This window comes from Corvus hawaiiensis, chromosome 15 (assembly GCF_020740725.1).
Source record: "Corvus hawaiiensis isolate bCorHaw1 chromosome 15, bCorHaw1.pri.cur, whole genome shotgun sequence".
NCBI lineage: Eukaryota > Metazoa > Chordata > Aves > Passeriformes > Corvidae > Corvus > Corvus hawaiiensis.
In genome coordinates this window covers 1743197-1766079 of record NC_063227.1, presented here as the reverse complement: position 1 = coordinate 1766079, position 22883 = coordinate 1743197, and the positions used below count along the sequence as shown (strand labels likewise).

At 53.8% G+C, this 22883-nt stretch overlaps 2 protein-coding genes across 6 annotated transcripts in view; both read left to right on the top strand.

The window, feature by feature from the left end:
- Positions 1 to 6430: 6430 nt before the first annotated feature.
- LOC125333952 (sulfate transporter-like) lies at positions 6431 to 9050 on the top strand. The gene is made up of 2 exons (XM_048320287.1): positions 6431 to 7036; positions 7479 to 9050. The coding sequence occupies exons 1-2, from the start codon at positions 6431 to 6433 to the stop codon at positions 9048 to 9050; spliced, it is 2178 nt and encodes a 725-aa protein (XP_048176244.1).
- A 10670-nt stretch (positions 9051 to 19720) lies between these two features.
- Positions 19721 to 22883, top strand: part of HTR4 (5-hydroxytryptamine receptor 4) — a 70102-nt gene continuing 66939 nt past the window's right edge. For all 5 annotated transcript variants that reach the window (XR_007206985.1, XM_048320097.1, XM_048320098.1 and 2 more), the window contains exon 1: positions 19721 to 19903. The gene's annotated coding sequence lies outside the window, so the exon portion shown is untranslated. The remainder of the gene's footprint in view (positions 19904 to 22883) is intronic.

Sequence of the window (22883 nt, the reverse complement as noted above, 5' to 3'; positions counted from 1 at the left end):
ACCCACAGCTCTATGCCCTGTTCTAACACACACAGCTCTGTGCCCTGTTCCTCACACCCACAGCTCTGTCCCTGTTCCTCACACCCACAGCTCTGTGCCCTGTTCCCTCACATCCACACACCTCTGTGCCCTGTTCTAACACACACAGCTCTGTGCCCTAACACCCACACAGCTCTGTGCCCTGTTCTAACACCCACACCTCTGTGCCCTGTTCTAACACACACACCTCTGTGCCCTGTTCTAACACCCACAGCTCTGTGCCCTGTTCTAACACACACAGCTCTGTGCCCTGCTCCCTCACACCCACACAGCTCTGTGCCCTGCTCCCTCACACCCACACAGCTCTGTGCCCTGTTCTAACACCCACACAGCTCTGTGCCCTGCTCTCTTGCCCGCATGGGCACTCAGGGCAGTTCCCAGCCCACATAAATCAGGGCATTGACTGATGGGACGTTCACCTTGCTCTGCCCCCGCTGCTCTGTGCAGCCAGAATTGGGTTTGGCGTGGCATTAATAACCATAATCAGCATGTGGGGACAGTGATGTGCCGTGTGCCGGGGAGCAGCACCCTCCTGTGGGCCAGGTCTGAATTCCTGAAGTGCGGGAATGGCCGGGTTTGGTGCTGCTTGTCCTTTACAATAGGTGTGGTTACAGCACCTGCTGTTACATACTCAGCCTTGCCAAACCGCTGCCATGCATTTCCGTGTTCCTTGAGATACATCAAGCTGTGCCAGGGAGGTTTAGGTTGGAGATCAGGGAAAGGCTCTTCCCCCAGAGGGTGCTGGGCACTGCCCAGGCTCCCCAGGGAATGGGCACGGCCCCGAGGCTGCCAGAGCTCCAGGAGCGTTTGGACAGCGCTGCCAGGGATGCCCAGGGTGGGGTTGTTGGGGGGTCTGGGCAGGGCCAGGAGCTGCACTGGATGATCTTTGTGGGTCCCTTCCCTTTGATTCTGTGATTCTATCCCGGGTTCTGTGGCTTGCTCAGGTCATGGCCAGTAAGAGCCAGAAAAACCTGCGGGCAGTTCTGGGCAGCTCCTGTGATTTTATGTCCGCAAATGTGTCCTTGAGTTATGGAAAAGACTTTCCTGGCCCAGCATGGCTCAGCTGTTACCTGAGGATGCCTTTCACCTTAGGGGACCTCTGTGCACAGGCTGCAATTTCTGTGTTGGTGCCAACAGGGTGGAAGGAGCCCTCGATTATGGGGAATGCCTGCAGGAGCTTCCTCCTGAAAAGCAGAGAACAGCCACTGCCTCCAGCAAAATGAGTGTGGTTCACAGCTGAGATAGCCAGGCCCAGCCTTGACCTGTGCTGCTTTAGGCTCTGCCTTACCTGGGAGTAGCTAACCCCTGCCATCCACGCTCCTGAACCTGCTGGGACCCCAGCCCCATTTCCTGGGTCACAGCCCCAGCTGTGGGGGCTGCTCGGGAAAGGTGTCCCAGGGCTCCAGCCCATTCAGAGCCCTCCCGTACGAACTCCTGGGACCTTTGTTACAGCTTTTGCAGCACTTCCTCATGAACAACTTTCATCACCCCTTTTCCCAAAGCTGTTGGCTCCCACTACACCCTGTGACAGCGTCCCCATGTTTGAGTGGTGGGAAATACTTCTCCTTCTATTTAAAATCTGATGGAAGATCCAATCTTGCCACATGGCAGGAGATTAGATCAGGTATTAGGAGAAAATTCTTCACTGGGTTGGAAGCTCATCTCATTCCAAACACATTCCACTATCCCAGGCTGCTCCAAGCGCCTTTCAGCCTGGCTTTGGACACTTCCAGGGATGGGGCAGCTTCTCTGGGAAACCTGGTCCTCACCCCCTAATGATGCCAAATAGCCCGGGCTGGGTGCCAATTCAGTATGAAATAGAAATGTGTCTCCACGTTTCTACTCCACTGTACTCATCTGGAATCAATTTAATCTGTTTGCAGAGTCATTACAGCCTTTTCAGTGATTAGCTGGATCATTTGCAAAAGGGTCATAAGCGCTGGGAATGTGTCGTGCAGGGAAAAACAGGGGGACAGCAGCAAAAGCTGGTAAGGAATTTTTTCATCCTTGTGTTATAAATACAGAGTGCTCCCCAAAACCTCTGCAGCTGATGTGCTTGGCTCTTTGTTCCCATCTTCCAGGAGTGAAAATGCTCTTCATTGTTGTTTATTTGTAGGTCCCTTGGTCCCTCTCAGCCCCCCACGGGCAGTCCCGGGGGCAGTGACACTTCTGGCCTCTCAGTATTTGTGTTTTCTTTGCCCTGCTGTGGCCCCTGCACGTTAAACAGCCCTGCCAGAGAACAGGGGGCTGCAAGAGCTGCTCTGTTCCCTGGGATGTGTTACCTCTTGCAGAAATGTAAATAATCCCTTTCCAAGAAGCCACTGGAGAGGTTCTGTTCAGCTTTTTTGTCCTCGGGTGCTTCTGTTGCATTTTGCCATCTCAGTCGTGGCACCAGTTCTGGGCTTGTCTCCTTTTCCTTGTTTTTCCCTTAAAAAAGATGACCTTTTTTGCAGTAAATACATTTCAAGTGGAGCTGAACCAGCAGCCATCCAAAAATATTGTCAAATCCCCCATCTGGAGGTAAGGAAAAAGCATCTCCCTTAACCTGGCACCTTCACCTGGCTCACTTCCTTTCTTTCTTTTTTAAATAAAACTGTGATCAAAGTGACGGGGAGCAGTGGGTGCAGCCATGTCCTAAGCCAGCCTGGCCCGTGACTTGAGAGGCTTCCAGAAGCCAAATAGACACAAGTGTATTTACAAACCTTGAAGCAATTCAAAACCCCTTGTGCAGTGGAAACCCCCAGAGCAGTTAAATCTGTTCTGAGGAAAACTGGAGGTGCCAACTTGTCCTGTAAAACAAAAGTGATGCATTGACACAGCAGCACAGGCTTCAGTTTGCTGCATTTACCTCTTGCAAAATGCCTGGATAACAATCCCAGCCCCAGAAAATCTCATTATTTTTGCTAGCTTCAAGCTGGAAAACTGCAAATGCCACTCCTGTGTTTCCTTGCACCTGGAGCTTGTTCTCACTGCTCTGTTCCCACCTGGCTGCAGTGGCTGGGGGGGTAGGTGGATGTTAAACTGCTCCCACAGCATGCCAGGAATAAGAACTTTGGATTTCATGCTCTGGAAAGCAGAGGGGGCCGTGCCAGTGCAGGCAGGGGCCTGTCTCCACCTGCACTGTCCAAGCTGAAACCACCCGTGCAGCCCAGCCTTGCCCAGGATGGAGCTGAACGTGGAGAGAGTTTATAGTGGCAATAAAGAGCAAGCCTTGGTGATGCTTTTGGAAACAAACTGTTCCAGCTGTGCTGACCTTGCAGGGGGAAGGCAGCCCAGCCCTGGGTGGCTCAAGGGCACCTGAAATTCCCCGCTGGGTTTCTTTTCTTGCGCTGTTTGTGATGCATTTCCCACGGCGAACGTGAAACTTCTGTGTTTTCTGCCCTTGCCTCACCTCCTCCAGGAAAAGGAATTCCAGAGGTGTCCTCACTGTCACCAAGGGTGTTCTCACAGCCCCTCTGCTGGGATGGAGGATGTGAAGTGGCCTCCCCTCAGTGCCCACAGCCGGAATTTCCAGCACAGAGAACCAAACTCACGGGGAAGCCAGCGGGGACAAGGAGCTTGAGAACTGGAAAAAGTATGGAATATTTTACAGTGTATAAAAAGTATTTTAAAGTGTATATATATATATATTTAAATAGATATTTATTATTTGAGTATGGAAAAGGAACCGGGAATTTGCACACAAGAAAGGGGAGGAAAAAATTGTAGGGGAGGGTGGCAGGGAAGGCTTGGAGACAGAAGCCTTGGAGAGAGGGAAGAGCAGGGCTCTGTCAGGGCTTACCAAGCTCTGGCAGGGGGTAAAGGAAATCTTAACAAATAAAAGAGCTCCAGAATATACCAATGAAGATGGAGTTTGGAAGGAAAAGCAGCAGCAGCAGCAGGCAGTGGCAGCAGGGTGGAGGCTGAAGGTAACCTAAGTCCTGCCACACATGGAAAAGGTGCTTTGCCCCATTTTTGTGGTGGAGAGGGCAGAGATCCAGAGCTGGATCTTCCTAAATAAGATCAAACCCCAAAGATGGATTGTGCTCAGCTGTGTTTCATCCCAGGGAACAATCAGATTGAAAGGTCCAGCCCGGCCAGCTCTTCAATGGCTGACTCATCACTTCTTCAGTGAATTTCAAGATGAATTCATAGAGAAGATGGAAATTTAGGTCATTTGCTCAGGAAGAAGATGGAAAAAGAAAATGAGTGAGTAGAGACCACATCACCCAGGGCAAGGCACAAAATGAGCTGTAACTAGGACCAAAGTGCCTGAAAGGATCACCTTTTCAGGACAGGAGCAATGACAAGGCCAAGGAAAGAGAGAGTCTCTTCCTGAGAGCAGGGGAAGGAAAGCTCTCAACAATGCACCTGAAAATACATGAGCTGTGGAGGAATGGCAGAGAAAAAAAAATTGATATAAATAGATAAAAACATTGAGCAGCTGCCTCCCTACCATGTGCTCCCTTTTTCTCCTGCTGCCAGAGAACACGGATGTTTCTTATTTATTTACTCCTAATTACTGAGCACCAGACTTCCCCTGATGAGATAAATGTAGCTCAGGATGCTGGTCTTCCCCTTCTCTTCCCCCAGGGTGTCTCCCCAGCACCTGCATCCAAACCTTGTGGAAATTCCAGCTCTCCATCCCCACTCCAGCTCCCCGAACGCTGTGGGCTCTCAGCCCCCTCCCCAGGCAAAGGCCAAGGTGCCTGGCATTTATCCAGCTGCACAAGGCACAGCACACCCAGCAAAACCTGGGCAGGGTCAATGGAAAAGAGATGGAAAAGAAGGAGGCAGATCAAGGGGAGTGGGAGTGTGTGCTGAGAGGTCTGGTGCAGGTTCTTGGCACAGCTCACAAGGGCAGAGCAGCTCCAGCTGGTATTTATGAGGCTGCTGTTCCCACTCAGGGTGATGAACAGTCCTTTCTTCCTGGCTGCTGGTGCAGTTGCTCACCTTTACCTACCAAATAAAACAACCCTGCACTTTCCCCAGCTGTGTTTCTGCCCAGCAAAACCCCTTGTTATGTGTGCTGGTCCCTGAAAAGGCTCTGCAAAATGGGAATTGTGCAGATTTGACTCTTCCCGAGTTCTCCTGGCTCCCTGAAATAACCTGTGTCACCACAGGTGTCAAAAAGATGTCTCCACACCTTTGCTCTCTGCTTTACCGAGCCTCTGTGGAGGAAAAACCACCAGGAAAGGAAGGTCATTCTGGAATGAGCTTTGCTTCTTGGTTTTTGGCACAAAAGCTTGTCCAGAATAGATGAAAACCTGGGAGGAGAAGCCCAGCAGGACCTGAGCTCGCTCAGTTCAGACAGGGGCAGAGCAGGGAGGTTTCTTTCCATTGTTGCCCTTGTTTAGCAAACACTTCTCCAGATCCCAGAAATCCTTTTATCTGGCAAGAGCAATTCTCTAAGCCCTTTCAATCATTCTTCATGTCCAGAACAAGTTGTCAGCCCAAATACTCTCTCAGAACGGTGTTTGTTTTCCAAACACAGCTCTGCTTGGCAGCTGCACCGTCTGCAGCAGCTGGAGAGCGATAAAAGAGAGATGCCTTGGCTCAGGAGCTCAGATCCCAAGGGAAGGGCCACATGGGCCAGGTTTTCCTCTGCTCAGGGGGTGCTTCGAGGTGGAGACAGGTCTGTCCCCAGGGGAGAAGCTCCAGGTGGTGAGGAAACACCCAGTTTGCAGCCAGAGGTAAGATGTGGTGATGTGTGCGGGGCAGGGGAATGGGATTTCTCCTCATCCCAGTTCAGCTCCAAACCGCAGCCCCTCTGGGTCTCCCCTCAGGGGCGTTTTTCTCTGTGTCTCTTGTTCAGTTGTCATGAAAAGGTGTTTTGTTGCAGCTGCACTTTGACTGAAAAACTTGGGGTAGCTCTGGAAGGTGTCTCTGTCACCTAAGCAGCCTGAGAAAGCAGGATGGTTTCATTCTGCAGATGGGAGCCCCGTTTGATGCAAGCCACTAATGCAATTTAAAATCGTGTCATGTTGAAGGAAAAATGAATTTGCAAATCATCTCCCTTACCCACATGTTGATTCCTAAAGTATCCCTTGGAATATCTCAACATTTCCGAAGAAAGTTTTTGCCTAAGTAGCAGTGTCTTGAAGGCAGTCAGAGTTCTTGAAGGAGTTTTAGTTTCAGTGAAATTCAGTGAAATTTCACTGAAATTCAGTGGAGTTCCTGTTTCAAAACAAGAAGGATGGGAAAGAAGGACAGGGGTCTCTGTAGCTCTGCCCCTAATAGGGGGCTGTGGTTAATCAGGTCCATAAGTGACAACAAACGAATCCACCTTGGGAAAATGCCTTTGTTTGATTTGTCTGAGGTTATTTCCCTTGACTGATTTATGAGCTAAGCAGAGCCCCTTGTGCTCAGCCTGCAGCCCTTCATGCCTGCCTGCCATAGCTGCCCTGGGGCCATGGAGGATGCGTCCAGCCAGGAGCCAGCACTGAGCAAAGACACCCCGGGCTCCTTCCAGCTGCAGGAGCCTCCTGCCACTTTTGTCACCTTGGAGGAATACGAGCCCAGGGGCTTCAGCGCCAAAGAGTTCATCGTGGAGAAAGCCAGAGCCGCCTGCACGTGCAGCCCCCAAAGCCTCAGCACCGCCCTGCGCCGGCTCTTCCCGGTGCTGGACTGGCTGCCCCGCTACAACCTCAGGGCCCAGCTGCTCGGGGACATCATCTCGGGGCTCCTGGTGGGGATTGTGGCCATCCCTCAGTCCATCTCCTACTCCCTCCTGGCCAACCAGGACCCCATCTACGGCATCTACACCAACTTCTTCTGCAACATCATCTACGCGGCCATGGCCACGTCGCGCCACGCCTGCGTGGGCTCCTTCGGGGTGCTGTGCCTCATGGTGGGGCAGTCGGTGACGCGGCACCTGCAGCTGGCGGGGTACGGGGACAGCAGCGCTGCCCTGGGAGGCAACTCCAGCTCCCCCAGGAACGGGACAGAGGCCTGTGACAGGAGCTGCTACGCCATCACCGTGGCCCTTTCCTTGAGCTTTCTGGTCGGTCTTTACCAGGTACAGATGTTCACTCTTGGGCTGTTTCCTGCCGGGAATTTCTCTCAAGGACCCTGCCATGCTCCCTGGCAGCGTCCCCACTGCCTGGGCCAAGCTGTCGCTGAGCAGTTCCAGGCTTTTCCACTGGGACAGCTAAAATTCAGAGCATCACAATGGTTTTATGCCCAGGGCTGCTCTGATGGGGCTGCTTGTGAGGAGGCGGCAGCAGGGACCTCGTAGGCTTTTGTGTGGCATCCCCAGCCACAGACCAGTGTTAAAGGTAGGTGTCTCTAGTTTTCCACACCCCAGATTAACTCCTGAGGACAGCTTCCTCACATGGAATGTGCAGCACATTCACAAAGTAGCCAGAGCTGCTAAAGTGGCAGCAAAGCGACATAAATTGCCAGCCACCCCTTCCAGCCCTCCTCACCCATGCTAAAGCTGTGGCTGCTTTGCTTTTCAGATCCTGCTGGGGGTTTTACAGCTGGGCTTTGTGGCTGTCTACCTGTCAGAGCCTCTCCTGGGTGGCTTCGTGACCGGCTCCAGCCTCACCATCATCACCTCCCAGATGAAATATCTGCTGGGCCTGAAAATCCCTCGTCACGAGGGGGTGGGCTCCTTCATCCTCACCTGGGTGGACCTTTTCAGGTACATCCACAACACCAACATCTGCGACCTGCTCACCAGCCTGGTGGCTTTGGCCATCATCGTGCCCGTCAAGGAGCTCAACGAGCGCTACAAGGAGAGGATGAAGGCCCCGTTCCCCATCGAGCTGCTCGTGGTCATTGTAGCCACGCTCATCTCCCACTACTTTGACTTCGAGCAGCGCTACAAGGCTGCTGTGTGTGGGGACATCCCCACCGGCTTCAGGAAACCCACTGTCCCAGACATCAGCCTGTTTCCCAGCCTGGCAATGGATGCTCTGCCCATTGCTGTCATTGGCTTTGCCATGACTGTGTCCCTGGCAGAAATCTTTGGCAAAAAGCACGGCTACGCCGTCAGTGCCAACCAGGAGATGATCGCCATTGGCATGTGCAACCTCATCCCTTCCTTCTTCTACTGCTTTGCCAGCTCTGCTGCCCTGACCAAGACGCTGCTGAAGGAGTCCACGGGGAGCCAGACGCAGGTCTCTGGGCTGGTCACCTCCCTGGTGCTGCTGCTGGTGCTGCTGTGGATCTCCCCGCTCTTCTACTCACTCCAGACCTCCATCCTGGGGGTGGTGACCATTGTCAACCTGCGGGGTGGCCTCAGGAAGTTCCGTGACACGCCCAGGATGTGGCAGCTCAGCAAGCTGGACACGGTGGTGTGGTGGACAACCATGCTGTGCTCCACGCTGGTCACCACGGAGATCGGGCTCCTCGTGGGCGTTTGCTTCGCCCTGCTCTGCATCATCTTCCGCACACAGAGACCCCGGGCCACGCTCCTGGGCAAGGTCAGCAACAGGGAGATCTACGAGGACCAGGCCACCTACAAACAGCTCAGCAGCATCACCAACGTCAAAATCTTCCGCTTCGAGTCCTCCCTCTACTACGCCAACAAGGACTATTTCAAGGCTGTTCTGTACCAGAAAACTGGGGTCAATCCTGTCCTGCTGAGGGCCCAGGCACACACGGACACAGGCAGCAGCAAGGGCTTTTGGGGCACTGGGTTTGGCTGCCTGAAACAGGCCGGGAGAAGGGCTGAGCAGCCTCCAGCAGACTCCTGTCCCCCGTCCACAGACATGCACACCCTAATCCTGGACTGTGGGGCCATGCAGTTCATAGACACCGTGGGTCTCTCCGTGCTGAAGGAGACACACCACGACTATAAGCAGGTCGGTGTCCAGGTGCTCCTGGCCAACTGCAACCCCTCCATCCGCCAGCGGCTCCGGGAGGGAGGCTGGGCTGGCGAGGCAGGCAGCGCTGGGGGCCAGCTGCCCTTCCACAGCATCCACGATGCCGTGCAGTTTGCTGAGCGCTGGCACCAGGGGGAAAGCGAGGACAAACAGGATGGTGCCCCAGACCCCGCAGACCTGAACTTCCAGGTGTCTTTGTAGCCCTGTGTGCGAGGGAAGGATTCTAACGGGGCTGGGCTGGGGAGCAGGTTCGGTGTTTGGGCCGTCAGAGCGCGCAGAAGGGGCTGGGATGCTCTGCCGGCGGCTGGGATGGGGCAGGAGGGTGGGGAAGGGGTTTGAGGAGGGGCTGAGCACGGGAGGATGCTCGGGATGCGTCCCAAGGTGGGGAGCGGGGAGCGCTCTGCGCCTGCCCCGCGCGGGCGCTGGGGGGCGCGGGTGAGCCGGGAATTGCCGGGAATTCGGGACGGGACCCCAAAACTCATCCCAGTCCCACCCCCTGCCATGGCACTGTGAGCATCATCCCATTCCAACCCCCCTGCCACTGTCCCAGGCTGCTCCAAGCCCTGTCCAACCTGGCCGTGGACACTGCCAGGGATCCAGGGGCAGCCACAGCTGCTCTGGGCACCCTGTGCCAGGGCCTCAGCACCCTCCCAGGGAAGGATTTCTTCCCAAAATCCCATCTAACCCTACTCCCTTTAATTTTGGAGCCGTTCCCCCTTGTCGTGTCACTACAGACTCGTGTGAATCGTCTCTCTCCATCTCTCCCATGTCCCAGGTGCTCCCACCCTCCTGGCCTGTGGCCACAAAACAGCAGCAACAGCAAAGCACTGCCCTAAGACCAAACAAGTGTCAGAAACTGGGAGTTTGCTCAGCCCACGGCTCTTACTCAAGCCTGCTGCTGCTCAGCTGCAGGGCAGGAGAGGCACTTTCCCTGCTGTTATTTCCAGTCTGGGAGTTGCATGACTTCCACAGCTGAAATGACACATTTCCTCCCCAAAACAGGTACCTGAGCTCACAAATCCTTTATAAACTGGAAATCAGGACACCAGTGCCACAGCCTGCGAGGGCCATGGTTCTCCCAGTGCCGGGAAGGGCCTAGGCTTCCCTTCCAGGGCCAGGTCCTGGCTGCAGCTGGGGACACGGTGCTGTCACTTGGTGCTGTCACAGGGCTGCCCCACGCCTGCAGCACCTCCAGGTGTGCAGCCAGAGGAGCCCCAGCTCTGAATGGGACACAGGGATTGTTCTTTCTCCTAGGCTGGGATAGGCAGCATCCTGCTGGCTCCAATTCTGCATCCCATGGGGTGAGTCTGGGCTCTGAAGGCTCCACAGCACTGCCAGATCCCAGAATAGCTTTTCTTCCACTAATTCCATCTGTAAAAACACCTTCTATGTTGCACATTTGGTATGTGACCATCCCCTGGCCCTGTCCAAGCAATGCAGCACCAAACAAATCCTGCTGCAGGGAACTGTGGCTTGGGAGCCCAGGGATGGGAGACTGCTGTAAATAAAGCGTATGGGAAAGGAATCCTGTGGCTGTGCTCAGGAAAATGCCTTTTTGTGCTCGAAAGATGATTCCAAATGGTTTAAAGAGCTTGGTGTGCCCAGCTGCCTGCAGTCCTTGGGGCAGGGCTGTGCCAGGGGGGCTGAACTGCCCAAAGATCTCCTTGCAGGGAGGGATGGATATTTGTGCTCCAGGTGCTCCAGGTGGGATGCAGCTCTTTCCAAGGATCCTCTCAGGCCATCCCAGCATGAGGGAATTCCCCAGGGAGGTTACATCAGCCACAGAGCAAAGGGGCACTTCAGGGGCTCGACAGTGAGGTAGTAAAATACTCTTGTTACCTGAGCATCCTCCCCCTTTTTTTGCACAGCACTGCCATCGCTTTCTTTACAAGACTGTTTATGGAGAAAGTTAAACTGGTTTAGTTAGGCTTCAGAGGTATTTATGGTCTCAGTGGGGTCATAAAGGCCCAGCAGGAAATAAACCCAGTGCTGATAATTCCTTGGCACGGGCTGGTGCAATCCAGAGCAGAGATCCTGCACTCCTACCATGGACATGGATCTTCATGTGAGTAACCAGGAGAGCTGTGAAAACACCACAGCGATGCCCAGCAGCTTTTAGGGGTGATAACCTCCTTCCCTGTCCTCTCCAGCTCCTGGGATCTTGCTGGCAGCCCTTGCCCTGCCTGCTTGCCCAGCTCTCCCATCCCACCAGTTCCAGCATTCCCTTCCAGCCCCTCAGTCAAACAACCCCGGCCCCCAGCGTTCCTCCTGTCCCCACACACTGCCCAGGCACTCAAGGACCATTGCTATTTTTATATCACTTTCTGTGAAGAGGCCCAGGGCGGTAAATGACACAGAGGAGGGACAAACGACCCGGCCCAAGGTCAGTTTAAAATCGGAGTTGTGGAAGGTCGCTCTGGCCTCCATCCCTTGGATCTCCTGGAGGAGGCAGCTGAGGGCAGGAAGGGCCAGTTCCTGCTGGTGGAAGGGCTCCTGGTGAGGACAGCAGCCCGAGTGCCCCTGTTTGCCAATGTCCCAGCTGGGGACTCACCAGGACCTGCCACTGTGTCCCAGAGCCAAAGGCTGCACCCCAGGATCCCTCCTGGAGCTTCCCCAGCGGCTGAGGAAAGGCCAGGCAGCTGAAAGCAAATGTTATCCCCCCTGGTAAGCAGCTCACCTGTCGTCCTCCTCCTCCCCCTGCCCACTGCCCGGCCGTGGCTCTATAAATACTCCAGCAGGGTGATAAGGAGAGGATTTGCTGCTGAGGCTTTGTCAGCCGCAGTCGGAGCTGACTGTGCAACTGTTAATTATGGCTCAGCAGCAGCTGGACAGCTTTAAATCCTTTTGATGCTTTGAAATGTTCCCTCTGGGGAAGTTGAAGGAGTAAAGGTTGTGGCTGGTGCTGATTGCTTCCCCTCTGGAAAGCGTTGGAGACACGATTGCTGCATGGAGGGTTGTTCTCCTCACTCCCAGCGCCTGCTCCTGGAAAAACACCCCCTGGAATGGCAAGGAGTTGCTTCTGCAGCTCTCTAACTGCTGTAAAGCAATTGATGTGCTGCCAATGTGTGCTTATCTACCTATGTGCACTTCCCCCAGCAGACAGAACTGAGCTGGAGAGAGAGAGCAGGGAGCTGCAGGTGATGGCACAGGAGTTTCTGGGATAAAAGTCAAGGTTAGGGACAGTTAATGCATCACTGGAGGTGCCCTGGCGACAGAGGAGCCAGCAGAAAGTGGCTTGGGAGAAGCTGTCAGCTCTTGCAGAGGGCCAGAAAAAGAGGAAGGACAGGATGAAACGAGCTGAGGAGGAAAATTGCTCTGGGGAAAATTCATGCAGTGCCCAGGCTCCTCACAGGCAGCAGCGGCCGTGGTCTCTGCGATCTCCTACGAAACAGAGGAGGCAGCCCAGGGGCTGGGAAATCTTCTTGCAGTTGCTGCTTTGCCACTGAACTGCCTCTGCCCTTTTTTCATCCTGGATGGAGAGGAACTGGATGGAGCCAATTTGTCCCACTTTGTGTCTGATGCCTTTCTGCCTTTTAGTCGGGAAGTCCATCAGGGAGAGGAGGCAGATCAAGGCCCCCCTGCTCCTTGTGGGCCCCGTGCTGCCCAGCCCAGGCTCTTTAGTGACAAATCCTGCTGTCCCCTATCACTGCCCAGGGAATGACACCACCTCCCTGCCTGCTGATGCTCCCTCCTCATTCCAAGCCTGAGCTCTGCTCCCTGATGTGCCTTTAGTTACTCCGACACTCATAACTGAGGCTGGAAAAGCCCTCCAGGATTGAGTCCAAGCTGTGCCCAGAGCACTGAGTGCCACCTCCAGCCCTTCCTTGGACACCTCCAGGGATGGGCACTCCAAACCTGCCTGGGCAGTTCCAGTGCCTGACCACCCTTTCCATGAGGGAATTCCTCCTGGCTGAGGAAAACAGGGAAAGGACCCGGGCGTGGCACAGCCCAGGGCTCTGCTCTGCCCCCGTGGCAGCCTCCGGGTTAATCAGTGCTCGCTGTGCTGTCCTGTGAGAGGCTGAAGCACTTGTTGGCAATAATAACAACAAATACAGTAATTGCCAAGATTAAAAATAATTAAGGGGGCAAAGCCTAGAGGAGACTGGATGCTCAGCTGCAGGGAGCTTCCCTGGAACAAGGCCAGAATTGCAAGGAGGTGGTCATGGTCCAGCTCGGGCAGGAGGCGGCCCAGTGAGGGCAAAAGAGGGGCAGAGAGAGATTTGTGCCCCCCCCCTGTTTGGCAGCACAGAAAACCTCTGGCATTCTTGGCCTCCAGGAGAGTCAGAAAAGGCTCAAAGAAGGGCAGGAATGTGGTAGAGATAAATGGCGAGGCAGGAAAGGAACTAAAAAACCCCTGAATCAGGAGGAGGTGAGCTTAGAGCATGGACATTAAACTGGACTCCAGTTCTACCTGCACTGGAGCAGCTCTGGTCCTTTTATTTATAAAAAATACATAATTCTTTAATTATTATATTTTATAAATATTTTATATTTATTTGTAAAAAAATCCTTCAGTTTGGTTTCATGTTTCACAGTTTTAGGGCCTTCTGGTAGGTACCTGAACTCTTGGGAACCACAACAGCTCATGGAGATGGCTGTTGCATCTTCAAAATAAAGAAGTGTATAACCCAGATAGTTATAGAGAAAAAGAGGTCCAGAAAAGGAGCTTTTTTTAAAGTCTAAAGGCTGAAAAAGGAGTGCAACAAGAAGAAAATGTCTCTTTTGTTTTCTTTCTTTAGTGCCTGGGGAGTGTTTCAGCAGGTACAATTGTGGTTTCTATATAAAGATTAAGTGTACTGTAAAACACCTGCCGAGCCAGGCAGCAGCTGAGGCTGAAACCACCCTGAAGTTCACCAAAGCAAAGCAGAAATAAAAGTGCTGAATGCTGACATCTCATACCTGTTTCTAATTCAGACCATCCTTACCACGGAACCTGTGTTCCCTCCGTTACATTAATTTATTCTTTTTAAAGAAAAGGGCATTAATTGGATCTTGGAGCTGCCAGCAGGTGCTGGCCCTCTCTTCCAAATATTTCCTGTGAATGTGGCAGCTGCCAGCGGGGTGACCCCTGCCAGCCTTGCTCTGCTGTGGGGACAGCACAGCTCTGCTGTATCCCAAAAGGATGAAACCCCAAAGGCGGGGCAGGTGAGGCTGGTTGGGGACCCGGGATGGCCCCGTTGTGTCACACGGCCCCGCTGGCCCCGCCCCACCCTGGCCGGGCCCTGGCCATCAATTTTGGGAGACTCTTGCGGTCCGGGAGCATCTCTGGATGAGGGATTTGTTTAACCACAATCTCTGGAGGCTGGGAGGGTGTCCAGGGATGACCCCAAATGCCCAATTCCCTCTCAACGTTCCCTCAGGTATCCACCAGGAGCCATTACAGAGATAAGGGATGGGATCAGACCACTTTTATCCCCCCAGCACCACAACAGCTGGGCTGAGTCCTGCTGGAATGCCTTGGGCTCTGTGGCTGGACCATAAGCAACCAATTCTTTCTTTTTTTTTTTTTTTTCCATTTTTTTCCTCTTCTTTTTCACCCTAGAAGCTGCATTCGTGCAAATAATTGTGTGTGGCCTCAAGAGAGGAAACCCAGCAGCTGCTGCTGGTGGAAGGTGATTTCCTCTTGCTGAGCCCTCCCCGCCCTGTGCCCAGCCCATCCTTCTGTGCCCCTTATTCAGCCTAAAATATCTGCTGTGGCTGGGAAGCTGCAGAATGACTTTCCTTTCAAGGCTTTGTGAATGTTGCCATGAATTTTGCCCAAACCTGGGTGGAAACTGCAGAAAGGAGATGTGGAAATGGCTGAAGGTTGAACGTGGCACAAGAGGTGAGTTGAATTTGGGTGGGGAATTCCTGGTGGTTGTTTCCCGGAAGGGAAAGCACTGAATTGTCTTCTGCCTTTATTGGGCCCAGGGCTGGCTGTGCAGATCCCAGCTGTGCCTTTGAATCCCAGCCAGGGAGGGGGATGAGCCCTGTGTCCGTCTTATCAAAGCCCAGCCTAAACCCTTGGGTAGCACAGCTCTGAGATGGGCAGCTCTGGTTTAACCCCTGTGCTGCAGATCGCTGGATGGCATCCTGGAGACATAAAAGGAAAGGCAGGAAACACCATTCTGGGAAGTGGAGCCCTGGCAGGAACTGAGCACAGGACTCAGCCCTTGGCACAGGTTGGTTTTACCTCTGGAGGTTGGCAGGAAGGGTTTGCAAACCACCTGCAGGCCCCAGTCTCTTCTCATCTCTTTGAACAGCTCCTAATAAAGAATCCTCCTTCTTTTCCCTTTTTGTATCTGGAGGTTTTTGATAGGGAATTAATAAGCAGAAATAATGTTGCTTCACCAAACAGGTAAAGGACTTGGGAAATCGGTTTTGCATCTCTAAGGAGCCCCAAACACCACAGCCACTGCTCCCACAGCTCCAGCAGCCCCAGGCGACTCAGACGGAAAAGCCACAGCAGCAGCCTGAGGTTTCCAGCCAGGAGCAGAGGCTGAAGGGTCCCCGAAGGCCGAGGGGTGGGAAGGGAGAAGCCTCTCTGCAGGGTTAGAATGGTTTGTGTTGGAGCTCAGGGCTGCTCACGAGAGGAATCCGCTACGTGCTGCCATGGAAACAGCAGCCTCGGCCCCAGCATGGTGTGCAGCCATCTCCAAGGGACAATCCTTGGCCTGTCTGGGTAAAATCATCCCAATATCATCCCAAACCTTGCGGGTGGTGCTGGGTGGCCCAGGGGAAGCCACGCTCAGACAGGACAGGGCTTTTGTCACACGTACGAATGCCAGCACACAGGGCTGGGGATGTCCTGTCTGGACAAGAGCTGGTGTGCAGAGCCAGTGTGAATCCCAGGGGTGTGATGCCAGCAGAGAAGACGCTTCCAGGGAGAGTTTGCAAGGGTTAACCTGGCAGCAAACATCTCATTCAGCCCAGCGAAGAGCAGAAAAATTACTCGGCTTTCATCTACTTTGTTCCAGAAATATTCCATAGAAGAGGGGGAAAATAAATTCAGGGGGGCTTGTGGGCATGCTGAGAGCAGAAAAAGAGGTAAAATTAATCCTATCAATAATCCATGATGAATGATTCACTCAGCTCTCTTATTCACAGCCGCATCAGTTATCCACATGGAATTACACTCACATGGAATTACACACAGCCTCATCTGCATGGAAATGAGGCAGCCCAGGAGGGCTCCACATCCCGGGAATTCATCCCTGTGCTCGGCCAGGGGCAGGGAAGGGGCTTGTGTCACCTCCCTCCCGGCAGGGGACACTGAGGAGCCTGGGGAGAGGTGACACCGCTGTCCCCAGCTCCCCTGCACCGAGGGTCCTCTCTCTTTTCCCAGTTTGTACTGGAGTCTTGTCTCTGGTGTCACCTGTGTGGTCCAGCAGTGTGTCCTGCAGGGCAGAAGGACAAACGCCCAACCACCCCCTCAGCACTGGGGGGATGGCAGGAGATGGATCTCTGCTTCCCAGACAGGTCTTTTTCTTCCAAAACTTCCTTGCTGGAGCAGAGAACCAAGAGGAAATTTTTCATTAGAAATAGGATTTTAGAAAAAAAAAAACAAACAACCAGTTAAAAGGAAATGATGGAAAGTTCCATCACACTTCTGTGGCCTTCAGAGAGAGATTGAGAGGGCCCAGGACTTGGAGAACCTCTCCCAGGAGGAGCCTTATCCTTGAATTTCTGATGGAGCATTTAGCAGTTTCCAGCTCACGGAATGTAAATGTGGAATTTGCCTCCAGCTGGTGCTGACATGGTTCCCCTTGCTTTGGTTCCACCTTTGGTCCTGCCATAATAAATATCTCCAAGGGTCGCTCCGAGAGGGTCTTTCAACACCTGTAAAATAATTCTGTGCCCCCCAAATGACAGCTGAGCTAACCATGAACAGAGATAGTTTTACCCTGGTAGAAATGAACACAAATGTCCTGCTTTAAAGCTAAAAGTCAGACCTGCCTTAAGCGGGGTTTTAGATTCGTGGCTGCAGGTAGTGCTATAAATAACGTGTGGGGAATAGATCAGAGTGCTCTGCAGACAGGGAGAGTTCCTACCACAGATGGCAGAGTTGGATTATTTAAAGGCCTGTCTGTGTAGGAATCACCAGTGTGACCCCCTTCTTCCTGATCATTCCAGTTTTGAACTATTCCCCACCTCGGCTTGGCTGAGCGCTTTTACCAGGAGTCTGGGAATGTGGATTCCTGGCAATCCAGAGTGCTCTGGGTGTGAATAATGTGATGAGAGGAGGTGGTGACAACAGAGAGACACAATTTGTGTAAGGACAAGCATCAGATGCTGTAAATCAGCTGCAGACCAGAATTTTCCTCCTGCCTCTCCTCCGATTTCCCTCAGAAAATGGACTGGGATCCAACCTGGGGAATCCCAGGAGCTCAGCTGCTGCATCCTGACTTTCCAGCTTGGCTCTGGGTACCAACTGGTGCTGTATCCCAGCATTAGTGCCTGCTCCAGGGGGAATCTCTGAGAGAGAGGGGGAAAGCTTGCATTTAAAATGGAATAGAAGGAAAGTTCTCTCCCAGGGGAGTGGGAGGCTGCGTGATCCAGCAGTGGCTACAACCCTCGGAAACTCAATGTATTCAAGCTCCCTTTTGGATAAAACCCCTCCCACGTGGGCTAAGGAGACCACGGCGTGCTCAGAGGGAACACACCCGAAGCTGCTCCCTGGGGCTGGGTTTCTCTCCCTCTCTGCTCCTGGAGGTGCAGCAGGGCTCCAGAGCAGCGATGGGCTTACACCTGCAGCAGCAGAGGCAGCGGATGCCTCTGCAGAGTGACTGTGATTCAGTCCCGATGAATCACTCAGCCTCTCTCTTCCTCAACCAGATCTTGGGATTCATCATTGTTAGAGCAGGAAGAAAAGGAGGAGCGGAGGAAAAAAAAAGAAGAAAAACCCCAGTTCTTTATCTCCCTCTCTAAGCCTCTCCAAATTTCCTGTTTAAAAATTTAATTGCATTTTTGTAGGCATCCCATTCAGGTGGAATAAACCTTTGCTAATCCTGGAGAGGAATCTGCATTAGGAGGGGGTGGGATGGAACACGACCACAACTGGTGGCAGCACTGGGGTTCAGCATGGCTCGGGTTCAGGACAGCCAGAGATGGAAGGGGCTTGGGCTCTGCCTTCTCCAGGCACCAAATCCCTTCCCCTGAGCAGCTTTAACCCTGCCCCAGGCTGCTGCTGGCCCTCAGTCCACTCAAGCACTGAAATGAGAGCACAGAAACCCATTTAACCTCAGTTCTCCCCCTCCTGCAAACCCAGGATGGGCTTGGCTCAGGGCTCCACACTCTGATTTTTCCCTTTTGAGCCATTTTTTTCCCTTTAGGAGCTGCTGCTGGAGATCCTGGCTGGGAACACCTGGGAAGGTAGGTGAGGAGCTGCTCTGAGCACTCAGATCTTGCCAGGAAGAACTACAGTTGTTTGCTCCATGAAGAGGCACCAAGCCACGTATATTTATATCTAAATTCAGCACTAAAGCTAGAGCTACACTAATGAGTAGCTACCACTAGTATCTACTATTAGTAAATACTAATAATGTCCACAAAACCACATTAGTACCATGGAGAGGAAAATGAAGACAAACCAAAATTGTTTCAGGAACTCTTTAACTGCTGGATTTAAACTGACCCATTTCAGCTCCACCCAGAGCAGCTTCACTCGCTTTGGGTTTGCTCCTTCGAGTCTGAGAAAATCCAGGCTGTGGCAAGGTGTTTCTTCATGGATTGGATGTGTTTTACTTTTGTTAATGTTATTCTTCCTCTGTCTTTCAGTTTCTATAGTGATGGACAAACACATGCAGCACACACGAGGCCTGGCAGCCTGGGTGGTGTTTGCCTGCACCGCCTGAAAACACCACCAATCTTTGAGAAAGCCACTGAGAAAATCTTTGCCAAAGCCCTCCAGATTTTCGAAAAATGAGTCCTGTCAAACAAGCTGATAATGTGTTTAATATACATTCAGGTTTTTTGATGTATTTTGTCAGCAAGCAGCAGATACTGCAATTCTGTGGGTGCTCTGGCTTCTCTTGCATCCACACAGTTGGAGATGTCCCTTTTCCAGGGGCAAGGACCTCAGCTGTGATTAAAGGGCATGGAGTGGATGGCTCCAAAGCAAATCACTTCTCTGAACCTCTGTGTGCTCTGAATCTCCCTGTGAATCCAGTGATCCAGCACAGTTCTGCTCTGAGAAATGCCAGCCTGAAGATCTCGCAGTGACTGTGCAAAGGCACTGCAGCTTGAACCCCCAAACCCCAAAGCCCAGCTCCAGAGGTGAAAGGTGAGCACACCTGGAGATGGGGCTGCTCAGATCCTGTGTTTATGCTCAGTCTGATACTTCAACGGGTATTTTTAAAATGCAGCTGATGAGCTGGTTGTGGTGTCCTGCTCTGCCAGGACTGAGCTTTGTTAAGGGTGTCAGGGCCAGATTTCAGCTGCCAAAGCTCCAATAATGTCCGAGGAGCTGGGCTGATGCTGCAAGTGAAAAAGCCTTTGCTTGGAAATGCCGCCAATTTTTTTGTTTGTTTTGAGAAATCCATTGAAAGATCTTTGCCAAAACCCCTCAGATCTTTAAAAAACGGTTCCTATCAAGCAACTTATAGTAAGATGGGCTCGCTCCACTTCCCTTCTGCACGCAAGCCAACAAACCAAACCACCGATCCCTGAAGTTGCTCTGAAAGCCAGGGAGAAGCACCAGCGAGAATTCACCGGGATGAAGGGAGAGGTGCCCACAGCGCCCACACGACTCCTGGGGCACACGGGGCGAGCACAGGGTTGGTGTCTCGGGGGGGACGGCCCCGGCTTTCCCCGGGCGGGGCGGGGACAGGGCCGGGCATCCCCCGCTCTCCGTGCGGGGCGGGCCGGGGGTGGGCGCTGCCCGCGGAGCCACGGGCGGGAGCGCAGCCCCGCATCCGCACCTGGGCGGGCAGGAGGCACCGCATCCCGCACCTGGGCGGGCAGGAGGCACCGCATCCCCGCGCCTGGGCAGCGCCGACACCGCTCCTGCCCCGCCAGGATGAGCGGCCGCGCCGGGGGAGCCGCGCCGGGCGCCGCGGGGCTCTGCCCCGGCCACGGTGAGCAGGAGGCGGCGGAGGGAGCGGGTGGAGAGGGGGTTCGGTGGGGATGGTGGCAAGCCCGCTGCGGGGGGAGCTGTTCGGGAGCGCCGGGAGCGCCCCTCGGCAGCGCCGGGGGTGATGCGGGTGCGGATGCGGGTGCGGTGCCCGATAGCCCCGGGTGCGGTGCCCGGCGTCCCCCCCGGTGCGCGGCGGAGCCCCGGAGCGCTCGGGGGGAGCGGAGGGAAGGCTGATGCGTGCGTGGTTGCACAGGTAAAGGTGGGAGCGAGCAGCATCGGTGACCGCCGGCCCCGCTGGGATGTGCGGCTCGTGTGCCCAGCGAAGTGCTGGAATGGGCGGCGGGAGGAGCGGGATGGAGGCTGGCAGAGGGCAGGAGCCCCTGGCACAGGGGAGGCTCGGCGGGCTCTGAACGAGTGGGAAACTTTGCTTAAGTGAGGATGAATGGCTGTCCCTGGAAGAGTTCAAAGAGCGGGTAGGTTGTGGCACTCGGGGACACGGTTCGGTGGTGGCCTTGGCAGTGCTGCGGGAGCGGCTGGACCCGAGGATCTCCGAGGGGCTTTCCAGCCTTAACAATTCTGTGATTCTGCGAGGAAGGAAGGTGTTTTCCAGGACTGGGGCAGCTCTGTGCTGTGTCACTTGTGTCCCAGGGTCCAGAGTGCAAAGGCTCCGGTCACACTGGAGCTCTCCAGGCTCTGTATCCGTTCCAAGCTCGTGTCACCAGGGTTAAGCATTTTGTTACTGCTGAAGCTTGCTCAGAACTACTCCAAGAGTGAGGGAAGTTCACAGGAGTCCTGCTCAAGTGTGAGTGCTTTGATTCAGGGGCTGGGAGTGGAGCCAGTTTGTGGATCGGACTCCGGGAGAGACAGAGCTGTGCCCGGGAGTGAAAGAATAGTGTCACTTCCTCAGCCCCTGAGGCATCTTCCCTTGCTCCAAAACAAATCTCACCCTCGGAAACTTGATAGAGGGGTGAGTAACTAAAACATTACACAGCTGCAAGTTTGTGCTGCCTGAGGGAGGTGAGGAAGGAGCCAAGTCCTGGTTTGCCAGCTTCAAGCTCCCAGACAGCCTGGAGTGGTGTTTGAAATGTGTGATGTCATTATGACTTCACTTCTTCTTAAAACCAAAATACTTTCCTTTTAATGGGAACACTGCCCTGTGTTTCTTGAAGGAGGATGATTTTTCTCTGTCCCCTGTTGCTGCAGTTGGCTCTTCTCGCTTGGCACAGGCAGGGTGGAGTTTTTCAGGAGATCACTTGGATGTTGTCGGTGTAGCAGAGGGTGATGGACAGCCCAGCTGAGGTCATTCTCCAGGGAAGGTACCGGGGATGAGCAGCGGTCTGTGCAGTACCACTCCTTGGGGGAAGAGCCACAGGTGTGCCCGGGGACCCAGGGATGGGAGCATTCCCACCAGGAATGGGGACTGCTGTGACAGGCAAAGAGCAGCAGCACCTTCCTCTCCTCTGAGATCTTCCCTCTGCCTCTTTCCTCTGCCAGCCTGACCTTGGCACTGCCAGCACTGTCCAATAACGCCGTTGGAAAGCAAACATGAGTCAGGCTGTGAGTTTGCTTAAGTAACAACTCCTTCCACACCAAGGTGTGTTTGTCTTATTTCCTGAAGCAGGCTCTGACTGGGGACACACAGAAATAGTTGAGCTTGCCCAGGACTTTGTAAACGCTGATTTAAGAGTGCTCTGACTGAGCCTGTTGGCTCATTAAGGCCTTCTAGGAAGTCTCCAGATCGTACATTCAGCTCCTCTGCACCAACTGTGCTCCTGCAAGTGCCAGCAGTGCTTCTGCTTCTCCCCCTCCTCCTCCTCCCCATCCTCTGGAGCCAGCTGGCATGCCTCGAGTTTTCCACGTTTGCTCCCCTTTTCCAGGTATTCCAGGAAGTCTGAGGTAGGACAAAGAGCAAGGGACAGGTGCCTGCCAGAACGGGGCTGAGCCCTCTGGGTGAGAAATGTCGGGAACTCGTGGGTTTCCAGGTGAATGCGGGGGAGATGCGGCTGGACGTGGGACAGAGGATGCAGGAGCCTGTGTTGGGAGCTGGGCTGAAGAGCTGGGAGTTCTCCACCTCTCCTTTGCGGACAGCTCTGCCCTGCTTTCCACACTCCTCCGCTCCTGGAGACAGCAGGATGGGGTGGGGACAAGGAGGAGGACAAGGTGGGGACCCCAATGTCCTCTGTGCTTGCTGCTGTCTCCCACACTGCGGGAGCAGCAGGAGGGGGATGGAATGAGTGCCAGGAAGGTGTGAGGGGCAGCACATTGCCCTGCACATCCAGCTGTCACCCTGCATGGTGTGGAAATATTCCCTGTGGGTTTGTGTCTGAAACCACAGCTGCTGTTTGAGGGAGAAGCAGGAGAGCACCATCCTCCCAACACTGGTGCACAGGAGCAGAGAGGCAGGGCAGGATTGCCCCGTGTTTGGGTTGGTTCACAGAGGCACAAATGGAAATAATCTGAGTAATTTCACTGAGGAGCCGCGCTGGCTTCAGCTGCCTGGGGATCCACAAGGACTCAGGCTGGGCATCAGCAGGAATTTCCCCATGGAAAGGGTGCTCAGGCCTTGGCAGGGGCTGCCCAGGGAGGTTTGGAGTGCCCATCCCTGGAGGTGTCCCAGGAAGGGCTGGAGGTGGCACTCAGTGCTCTGGGCTGGGGACAAGGTGGGCATCGGACACGGACTGGATGGGCTGGGAGGGCTTTTTCCACCCAAATGATTCTGGAATTCTGTGACTGCAGTGAATGTTGGTGTAAATCCTGAGAACTCTGTGGCTAAAATTTGGGGTGACAGTGCCAAGTCCTGGGGGTTAAAGAAAATCTCTCATGGGAACACTACTAATTAATATCCACTTAGGGCTTCCCTGGCCCATTTGCAGAAAAAGACACTGATGGGTGTCAAGATAGAGACCATCCCCTGTTCTGATGTTGTCATTCCTGTGCTTCATTCCTCAGGTAGTACCTCAAAAAAAATTTCCAAATCTCAA

Bases quoted from the DNA above. Each gene is read 5' to 3' on its own strand.
- LOC125333952 (XM_048320287.1), top strand. From the start codon at position 6,431: ATGGAGGATGCGTCCAGCCAGGAGCCAGCACTGAGCAAAGACACCCCG. The intron at 7,037-7,478 runs GTACAGATGTTC...TTTGCTTTTCAG, and splicing joins TTCTGGTCGGTCTTTACCAG to ATCCTGCTGGGGGTTTTACA.